At 45.3% G+C, this 10947-nt stretch overlaps 1 protein-coding gene across 2 annotated transcripts in view; it reads right to left on the bottom strand.

Annotated features, from left to right (window-relative positions):
• Nucleotides 1–484: 484 nt before the first annotated feature.
• Nucleotides 485–10947, bottom strand: part of CTCFL (CCCTC-binding factor like) — a 32173-nt gene continuing 21710 nt past the window's right edge. Inside the window, exons 10-13 of one of the 2 annotated variants that reach the window (XM_058432881.1) lie at nucleotides 7569–7734; nucleotides 2710–2851; nucleotides 1608–1688; nucleotides 485–527 (exon numbers count right to left, since the gene is read on the bottom strand). In XM_058432881.1, coding sequence (XP_058288864.1) covers nucleotides 1664–1688; nucleotides 2710–2851; nucleotides 7569–7734 — 333 coding nt within the window. In that variant the 3' untranslated portion in view covers nucleotides 485–527; nucleotides 1608–1663. Of the gene's footprint in view, nucleotides 528–1607; nucleotides 1689–2699; nucleotides 2852–7568; nucleotides 7735–10947 lie in introns of those variants that run through there. The other variant, XM_032142592.2, reaches the window with a different exon arrangement.

The raw sequence follows: 10947 nt of genomic DNA, 5'->3' as shown, positions 1-10947 counted from the left end.
CTCCTGACCTCAGGTCACCCACCTGCCTCGTCCTCCCATAGTGCTGGGATTACAGGAGTGAGCCACTGCGCCCGGCCTAGGAGTTTTATTTATTTATTTAAAACAGTGTTTAGATACCAACTTGGCTTGCATTTTCAAACATGTTTGTTATCTGTTTTTGAAATTAAAATACATTTGGTCATAGTAAAATACATGATATAGTTTGGATATTTGTCCCTGGCCAAAGCTCATGTTGAATTGTAATCCCCAATGTTGGAGGTGGGGCCTGGTAGGAGGTGACTGGATCACGGGGGCGATTTCTTAGGAATGATTTAGCACCATCCCCTTCGTGCTGTCCTCGTGACAGCGGCAGTTCTCAAGGAATCTGATCATTCAGAAGAGTGCAGCACCTTCCCCTCTCTCCCTCCTGCTTTCACCATGTGACTCGCCTACTCCCTCTTCGCCTTCCGCCTTGATGGTAAGTTTCCTGAGGCCTCCCCAGAAGCCGGGCAGATACCAACGTCATTCTTCCTGTACAGCCTGCGGAACTATGAGTCAATTAAAACTCTTTTCTTTATAAATTACCCAGTTTCAGGTATTTCTTTATAGCAATGTGAGAAAGGACTAATACAACATAAAATTTACCATTTTAGCTATTTTTAAATGTATGGTTCAGTGGAATGATTAGGTAGATTCACACTGTTGTGTGGCCATCACCATGACTGATCTCCAGAACTCTTTCTTCATCCCAAATAAACTCTGTGTCCATTAAACACTAACTCTCCATTCTCCCTCACCCCTCAGTGCCTGGCAAACATCACTTTACCGTCTGTCTCTATGAATCTGACTATTCTAGATACCTCCTATAAGTAAGAGCATATAATACTTGTCCTTTTGTGACTAGCTGATTTCACTCAGCATAACGTCCTCAAGGTTCCCCCACGTTGTAGCATGTGTGAGGGTCTCCCTCCTTTTGAAGGCTACATAATATTCCACTGCATGTATATACCACATTTTGTTGACCCATTCACCTGTCCATGGAATTTGGGTTGTTTCCATCTTTGACTATTTTGAAAAATGCTGCTATGAACACAGGTGTGCAAATTCCTCTTTCAGACCCTGCTTTTAGTTCTTCTGGGTATACAGTATATCTGGAAGTGGGATTGGTGGGTCAGATACGAATTCTATTTTCATTTTTTTTTTTTGAGAAACTGCCATACTGCTTTCCACAGTGGCTGCACCATTTAACATTCCCACCAACAGTGCACAACGGTTCCAATTTCTCCATATTGTCTCCAGATGAAGAAGACGTTTTTAAAGACCGATACTGACATATAACAAATATAGCAATTTTAAGTCATTTCATTTTATTGAATTATGTAAAACATCTTTAAATAACAGTAAAATTAAGAAACCATTGCACAAATTCAGTCACAATGATGGCATACTACAGCCCACAGAATTTAAATCTCATGTGAGTTGAGTTGATTAATTTGCTGGTACAAAGAGAGTATAATGCTCTTCCTGTTGGGAAATTATTTCCACATATTCACATTGTATAGGGCTTCTGAACTTGTGATATTTTCAGTAAAAGGTCCACATCTTAAGAATCTGAATTTAGGGCTTACCAATGATCTTGAAATACAGGGGTGGAGACAGGTTTTCAGCAAAAGAAACTGCTCAACTAAGCAACGAAGAAAAATCTGGCTCTGTATACAGATAGAAATTAATTTCAAGTGTTAAAGAGGCATCTTTCATGCTGCTCGAGGGTGGAAAAATCTTGTCAACTGGCAAAAAAGAAATACTAATCACTGGGCATTATGAAAAAGTACAAATTCCTTACAGGTACACATTTGCATTATCTGATTTTATGTTTCTTCTCACTCTGCCAATTATTTTAAAAATATAAAAAAAGTAGTTTTAGCAGAAAAAAGGGTTATGGAGTGAAATACTAATAAGCAATAATGGAATGTAACCAGGGCAATTTCATACATGCCAAGGAACATAATTAAAAGAGAATACAAAAATCTTAAGGTGAACCTTGCTCCTATACCAACGTAAAATAGATTTATTCCTTATTTTCTAGTCTAATCTAGTTTTTCATTTCCTACTCAGTTTTCCTTTGTATAAGATTAAAACATTTTTTGGTTGAATTTAGAACTAATTAAAAGCATTATGGTAGCTTTAAATTTTGTAGAAAATTCATTTGTATAAAAATATTTGTCTTTAATGTTTAAAACCATATATTATTAGAAATATCATGGGTGTATATAATGCAACATAAAAATTTCCAGCTTTGACTGTGGAAGCACTAGCTGGTCTAGACTATTTTGAAATATCCCAAAATCACTACTCACTCATTGTGGGCCACCTTGCCAATATCAACTGAATGAATTCATAGGTTTGAGGTGTTACCCTCTTATTCAAGGTTTAAAACTTTTATAAAATACCTGCAAAGTTTCTTTGAAATATCCAGCTACAAACAGGAGAACAATTCTAGACACTACCTCAAACTTGTGTCATCCATTGTCATGAACTTAATTGTTTCAAAGAAAATGCTAAAAATTTCTAACTTGCTTCAGGAATTAGGGGCAGTGAACATGCAACCTGACTCTCCCTCACTTATCCATCGTGTTGAGGAGCATTTCATGCCTTAAATGCTAAAAACTTCTAACTTGCTTTAGGAATTGGGGGCAGTGAACATGCAACCTGAATCCCTCTCACTTATACATCATGTTGAGGAGCATTTCACAGGTCACGCCTTCATCCACTTCCTCTTTGACTCTGGCTGTGGTTTCTCCGCAGGCGACAGGAAACATCTCTCCTGGGAACTGTTCTCCCTTCGTGGTGGAAGCCTCCTCAGCAGTAGCTTCTTGAGAAAAAGTCCAGGATGAGCAAATTTATCAGAAAGCCAAGGAATTGGAATTTATAAACTGTGCAAATATATTTTGGAAACCATCACTTAAATTTGAACACGGCAGCAAGCACGTTAGAAAGCAATCTGATTGATAAGATGGTACTATTCTGATCTCAACTACTGCCTTAAGTCAGGGCTTCTCAGCCTCAGCGCTACAGATGTTAGGGGCCAGAGAGCTGTCTGCTGGGGGCTGGGCGCTGTTCTGGGCACTGTAGGATGTTAGCAGCGACCCTGGCCTCTACCACTAGATGCCAGTAGCACCCTCCTCTCCAGCTGCAAAAACCATAAAAATGTCTCCAGACACTGCCAGTGTCCCCTGAAGGTGACAAGGGGAGGACACAGGCATTCCCAGCTGGCATCAGCCGCTGTAAGTGAATGTGGATCTTACAGATTTACATCGAGGCGGATCTTAAGAGATTTATATCGTGGCTGAGCTGCTCACCTAAGTCTTGTCTCAGTACCCGTGTAATGATGCTGCCTACATGAAGAAAGCCAGCTGCCTGCAGGACATTTGTCCCTTTGGCCAAATGACATACACTGAGTACTGATTCTGGGTTGCACGTTCTGCTAGGGATGCTGGGGCCAACGCCAGGCTTGTATCCATAACCTGCTCCCCCTCCAGCAGCTCTGGAGCCAGTCTGCACAACTTAGTGGGTTTAAAACAGACCACTGTGAGCCGACCCATATTCAACCCTCTACTGTCCCCAACCTTTTCAGTACCAGGGAACACTGTTGTGGAAGACAATTTTTCCATGGACTGGTTGGGGGGCGGGGGTTGGTTTTGGGATGGTTAAAGCACATTACGTTTATTATGTACTTTATTTTTATTATTACATTGTGATATATAATGAAATAATTATACAACTCACCGTAATGTAGAATGAGTGGGAGCCCTGAGCTTGTTTTCCTGCAACTAGATTGTCCCATCTGGGGGTGATGGGAGACAGTGACAGATCGTCGGGCATTAGATTCTCGTAAGGAGTGTGCAGCCTAGATCCCTTGCATGTGCAGTTCACAACAGGGTTCGCACGCATGAGAATCTAATGCTGCCGCTGATCTGACAGAAGGCGGAGCTCAGGCGGTGACGTGGGAGTTGGGGAGCGGCTGTAAATACAAAGCTTCGCTCCCTCACCCGCTGCTCACCTCCTGCTGCGAGGCCCAGTTCCTAACAGCCCACAGGTCCACGGGCTGGGGGTCGGGGAGCCCTGCTCTACTCATTTTCCAAATTATTTCCCCAAACATCCACAGAGCGCCACACTGAAGAACGTGACTGCCTCATGTTAGTTCTAACCTGTCTGAGGATATTTTTGTCCATGCTTCCTTCAAGTATTTTTTTTTTTTTTTGGGTGGATGGAGGGAGACAAGAACACCCAGTTCTTAGATATGAAAAGAAACACTGAGATCCACAAAACTGGTGCGATCAGGCCAGGCACGGGGGCTCATGCCTGTAATCCCAGCACTTTGGGAGGCCGAGGTGGGCAGATCACTTGAGGTCAGGAGTTTGAGACATGGTGAAACCCCGTCTCTACTAAAAATAATAGAACAATTAGCCAGGCGTGGTGGTGGGCATCTGTAATCCCAGCTCCTTGGGAGACTGAGGCATGAGAATCACTTGAACCCAGGAGGCAGAGGTTGTGGTGAGCTGAGATCACACCTGGGCTATAAAGTGAAACTCTGTCTTAAAAAAACAAAAACAAAAACTGGTGCCATCAGATAGTCACTCGTCGAGATCTATCAATGAACTGGAGAGGTGCTGCGTGCTGGTGTACCGGCAGAGCAGACACAGAAGTGAGACGATTATCTGGATAACACAGGCTACAAAGACCCTGAAATGCAGATTAAGTCATATTTTTTTGCCAGGTTATTTGCCTTAATTCACACTTGCTTTGGATATGACCGCTGACCATCAAAAATATGAAAAAAGTTTGTATATGTACAATTCCTATCATCAGTTTTTAAGCCTATAGGAACCTTCTCAACTCTTCTCCACAGCAAAAATGTCACCGACTGAGGGTGACATGTTCAAAATTCACCCCAAATCATTTGGTCTTCCAGAGGTTTAAGAGATAATTAACAACAACAACAACAACAAACCAAAAACCAAACCAAAACAAAACCACTACATTTACGTGTCAAGATGTGGAGAATTGCAGAAGTGCCCTTTAGGTGCGGAATTAGTGGGGAAGTCACATTTTTCCAGGGACCCTTTAGGATTTGACTTAAACTCAGACCTGAGGCGGCCAGTAGCCCGGCCTCGGGTTTCTACAATGCGGGCTGATGAATTGTGGGTCAAATTTCACCGGTCTGTCTTCTCCAATAAAGGACTGTGCTTATTATTCACTTGTTCATTCAACAAGTGGTGACTTAACGAGCAATGCTAAGGCCAGGCCTAGTGCCAGGAGCTGGGGACGGACCCGATGGGCCAGGCCCACCTTGGAGGAGCCTGCAGTGCGCTGCATGTGGGAATCCAGCACTTATTAAAGAATCAAAGAAGCGTGAAGTGCACAGGAGGGGCAGCACAGGACCAGGTGGGTGGTCGCACAAAGTGCTTTTATTTTTCTGAAGACATGGAGCATGTTTAAGGCTGATAGGAAAGAGCAGGCCAGGAGGGGTGAGTTGGCTGAGGAGGGTGGGCGGGGGACATAAAGCTGCTGATCTGGGGGGTGGGTTCCAGACTCAGAGTCAGAAGGGGCCTTAGATGGGAGGGGTGGCTCCTCCAGCCCCTTCCTCCGTTAAAAAATGTGAAAAATGATATTTTACAACATCATTGGTATGAAGGACTCCAAATGGAATCCAGGCTGCATTCATTGCTTAATACCCATCAGTGTGACACTGATTTTTCTTCTGATCTGCCCCAGGAGCACTGTGGACAGCCCTGTGCCCTGCGGGGCCTGATGGAGAAGCCCCAGGAGCTGGTGGAGGATGGCAGGAACTCCAGCTGGGAGTGGGACGACACAGGAATGCCAGGGCAGCGGGCAGCAGAGCCCATCTGCTGGTGCAGAGTCAGCGAGGCCTCCACCCAGAGGGAGGGAGGCAGGGGCTGGGAGTTTGGGATGAAGGTGCTCACTGGAAATCAGTGGAAAAGCTGTTGGTGCTGAGGTTCAGAATGAGGGCTCTGGGCACCTGGGCAGGCTCGTCCCCACCCTGCGATGGAGCGCTCTCCCTGCCAGATGGATGACAGTGCCCCCTGCAGAGGCCTGTGGTCATGATAAGAAGGGACTTGCATGAGCTCAGTGGTAATTGCTGATGCCTGGAGGAGAAAGGAGGGTGCTCCGTGCATGGGCAGCGTGCACAATTCTGGAGAGTTCCAACTGAGCTGAGCGATGGGGCACTGCCTGGGACCTCTCAGTCTCACCAGTTCCCTGCCAGGCAGGGCCTGGCTGTGTGACGCAGGCATGGGAAAGGCAGGCCTAGGGCATACCCAGGCTTAGGGCTTTGCCAGATGGTGAGACACAGAGAAAGAGTGGGGGAGTGCTGCCTGTGGACAGAGCGACTGGAACCAGGGACCCAGAACCGATTCCGCACAGAGGGAGTGGGAAGGACTGCAGGATGCCCGCTTCTACCTGAGTTTCAGATACATGAGGAACACTTTTTTTAGTATAAGTATATCCCAAATAGTGCATGGGACACATTTAAACAATGATTCACTGTGTATCTGAAATTCAGATTGAGCTGGGCATCCTCTATCTGATATGGTAACTCTTGAGGAAAGGCAGATGGAGGGTGACCGTCATCTGTGGGAACATTCGCAAGGCAGGGACTGAGTCTGGAATCAGAACATGGGGTATTTGCTTGTGCCGTAAAAGGCTGGATGGTTTCCACTCATCTACGGTTCTAAGTTTCTCAGAGGAAAGGAATGGAGAAGGTCAACAGTGCAGGTGTTCGCCTGTGCAGGTGTCAGGTCGGCCCCTCTTACAGCAGAGCCATTCACAGGACACACAGGACGGGGCCCAGCTTCGGCCAACCTGGGAACTCACTTTAGCTCCCAGAGGCCAGAGGACGAAGACTGTGATGGCTGTGGGGGCTGAATGGTGACCCCTAAAAGGATGTGTCCATATCCTAAGCCCCATAGCTGACCTCCTTTTTTCAAAAGAAGTCCTGAATCCTAAATGACAAATGTCTTTGTAAGAGGCAGAAGAGAAGGCCCAGACACAGAAGAGAGGAGAGAGCTAGGAAAAGACAGAGGCAGAGACTGGAGGATGTGGCCACAAACTGAGGAATGGTGGCGCCACCAGAGCTGCAAGAGGCTAGGAGGGACCGTCCCCTAGGTCCCCAGAGGGAGGGCGGCCCTGCCCACACCTGGATTGAGGATTTCTGGCCTCTAGACCTATTTGAAAATCAATTTCTCTTGTCCCAAGCTACCCAGCTTGTGGTCATCTATTGCAACAGCCCAGGACAGTCCCTGTAGCTGCAGGCGACAGTCCAATGCGATGGAAGAGGGCTCCTGGGGGTGGGGGCCACACGTGGACCTGTGTGGGGCTCTCACACTGACTTTCTCACGCTATGCTCACCGCCATTCTGAGAGACCTGGCATAAGCCACCTCGCAAGACCGACTGGTGGACGAATAGGGGCTCTGGACACATCCCCTGGACAGTAACACTTGCTATCCAGGATAGTCAACAACCAGAAAATTACTGAGGCGGTAAAAACAAATCTGCATAAAATCAGTACCGTCTCTGTTCGCGGCTTCCTTCCATCCCTTCGCAGCTTCCTTCTGACCCTTCGTGGCTTCCTTCAGGATGGTCTGCTTCCTCTTTCCTGTTCTTCTTCCTTTTCCTGAAGCAGCCGACTTTGCTTCCCCTGAACCACACTTCTCCGAATGTCTGTGCACGTTACTCTGTTGGAGAATTGACACAGAACACACAAGGCAAGTGAGATGGGGCAGGGACCCCTCTCAGGGGCCTGTGGGGACCCCAAGCATGGAAAGAAAGGAAAATCCTGAGTTCTTTCGAGGGAAATTCCACGCACCTCGCTAGCCCTAAGAAGTAAATAAGCAATTTGATAAGCAAGAAGGTAATAGGAAGCCAGGCACTGTGACTCACATATGTAATCCCAGTACTTCAGGAGGCCAAGGAGGGAGGGTTGCTTGCCCTTTTAGGGCAAGGTATCCTCCATATGCTGATTTATAATTTTGTCTGTAGCTTCTGCTTCCTTGGCACCCTGCAAATAAACTCCTGCTGCAAACTGTGGTGTGGATATCTGGTCTTACTGCACCAGGCAAGCAGACCTCAGTTTGGTTCTATAACAAGAGTCGGCTTCCCCAAAGGCACTGAAAAACGCACAGTTAAAGAGATGGGCTTTGGGAAAACTGTGGGTAGCATGGACCCTTGATAATCTTGTACAAAAATGATGACTTTTTAAAGGTGAACCTTTCTGTTGTGTTTAGGTCTAGCCAAAAGCTAGCTTGCTTTAAGTATTTTTTTTAATAATAGAAATCAATGAGAAGACAAAATTTATTTTTCTAGAATGTTTCTACTCTCTAAAGTAAAGACTGATGTTGAACCAAAAATTCAATACATCGGTCAATTTTATAACCATCAACTACATACCATAAAGATTTCACTTTTCTGTTAGCTTCTCTCTTGAAGCTACTGAGCAGAGGTCATGGGTGGCAGTTATGAAACTGTATACAACATTCAGGAATAACAGTCAAAGACTTCCCCTAGTCAAGCCTACCCGTGACATATTCTCATCTAACGAACACTTAGGATAATCTTAAGTTAGAAAATTTTCACTTTTTGAAAAGGTCCCAGGCAAAAGTAAAAAACTGGTAACAGGTGTTTAAATTTGCAAATTGTATGAAACATCCCGCCTGATTCCCATTTTGACTTTCCCACTGTGCTTAATAGGACTGTCTGCGTTTATGACGGAAGGAGGAAGAATTTACACATAATGGGGGTGATGTAACAGGTTGTTTAAACTTCTTCCATTTTATGCTTAGACACTGCGGTTGGCAAACGACAACCAGTCGGTCAAATCTGGCTGCCAACTGTTTGTGAAAGCAAGTTTTACTGGAACACAGCCACGTCTATTCATTTACACACTGCATCCACAGCTGCTTCCATGACACAAGGGCAGACTCAAGAAGTCGTGGCAGAAACTGATTTGCATTGCCCTGGTGATTAATGACGCTGCGCTTACTGGCCACCTGTACGTTTTCTTTGGAGAAAGGTCTATTTAGATACTTTAACTGTTTTGTTTTGTTTTTTCCTGAGACAGTCTCGCTCTGTTGCCCAGGCTGGACTGCAGTGGCACAATCTCAGCTCACTGCAACCTCCACCTCCTGGGTTCAACCAATTCTCCTGCCTCAGCCTCCTGAGTAGCTAGGATTACAGGCATGTGCCACCACACCTGGCTAATTTTTGTATTTGTAGTAGAGATGGGGTTTCACCATTTTAGCCAGGCTGGTCTCGAACTCCTGACCTTGTGATCCACCTGCCTCAGCCTCCCAAAGTGCTGGGATTACAGGCGTGAGCCACCACGCCTGGCCTAGATACTTTACCTGTTTTTCATTGGGTATGATTTACTGAGTTATAAGAGTTCTTTTGATATTTTGGACACAAGTCCAAATATGCTTTCTTGAATAGGAATTTCAAAAATTTTATGTTCTGAGGGACTGCATGAGGCAGACTTGTTCTTTTCTCTACATTTTTTATTTCTTGCACCAAAGAGCAGTTTTTTCTCTTTAGAATTCTACTCGTTAATTTTAACTCTTTACAATTTTTGCATGAGCAATGGTGTTTTGGGAGCACTGCCACAGCTTTTATTTGAAATTTTAAACTAATAGGGTTGACATTCCAGAACTATCCCACTGTGCTACTCAGAAAAACACAACTACACTACTGTTTTCAGAAGAAATATTTAAAAAAAATAGTCAGCTTTAGGAAATTCAACTTTTACAAAACTTTTATAAAGTTAGGCTGAAGCCTACATGGTCCAGTGACCTAGCTAGCCATGTGCAGTGGTTTTTAAATGTCCTGAAATTCTTTGATGTTGTTCCTTTCAAAAGAAACTTCATTCCCCACTCCTTGAGTGTGGGTGAGACTTCATGGTTCATTTCTTGTGACTAGAAGTAATGTGCCACTTTTTTTTTTTTTTTTTTTTTTTTTTTTGAGACAGAGTCTTGCTCTGTCGCCCAGGCTGGAGGCCAGTGGTGCGATTTCAGCTCACTGCAACCTCTGTCTCCTGGGTTCGTGATCCTCCCGTCCCAACCACTCAAGTAGCTGGGATTATAAGTGTGCACTACCACGCCTACCTAGTTTTGTTTTGTTTTGTTTTGTTTTTTAAGTAGAGACAGGGTTTCACCATGTTGGCCAGGCTGGTCTCGAGCTCCTGGCCTCAAATTATCCACCTGCCTTCGCCTTCCAAAGTACTGGGATTACAGGTGTGAGCCCCCACACCTGGCTGTTGTGCCACTTTTAAGACTAGACTGCAAAAGGCACCGTGCCTTCCTACTTGCACTCTCTCACTTGCTCTGAGTCAGGAGGACACTCAAGCAGCCCTGCAGAGAGGTCCCTGTGGCAAGGAACTGAGGCCGGTGCCGGCAGTTGTGTGGTGGAGCTGTCCTGGAAGCAGATCCTCTGACCCCAGTCCAGCCTTCAGATGATGCAGCCCTGGCGGACATCCTGACTGCAGCCTCAGGAGTGATCCTGAGCCAGGACCACCCAGTTCAGCCACTTCTGAGTTCCCAACCCACAGAATCTGTCAGGTGATAAATGTTTGTGGTTTTAAGTCACTCCATTTTGAGGTAATCTGTCATGCAGAAATAGGTAACTAATACAACACCTAAAAGAATAAAACCATAAATGTATTGCTTAGTCCAGTACCAACAGCACTATTCTTTTTTTTTTATTAAAAAAATTATTTTAGAGACAGGGTCTCACTCTGTCTTTGAGGCCAGAGTGCAGTGGTGCGATTGTGACTCACTGTAGCCTCCAACTCCTGGGTTCAAGTGGTCCTCCTGTCTCAGCCTCCTGAGCAGCTAGGCCTATAGGGGTGCACCACCACAACCAGCTAATTTTTTTGGAGGGATGGGGGTCTCTCTATGTTG

Source organism: Hylobates moloch, unplaced genomic scaffold (assembly GCF_009828535.3).
Source record: "Hylobates moloch isolate HMO894 unplaced genomic scaffold, HMol_V3 SCAFFOLD_21, whole genome shotgun sequence".
NCBI classification, from domain to species: Eukaryota; Metazoa; Chordata; class Mammalia; order Primates; family Hylobatidae; genus Hylobates; species Hylobates moloch.
Note: the sequence above shows the minus strand (reverse complement) of the source record. Positions and strands in the feature narration are given on the sequence as shown.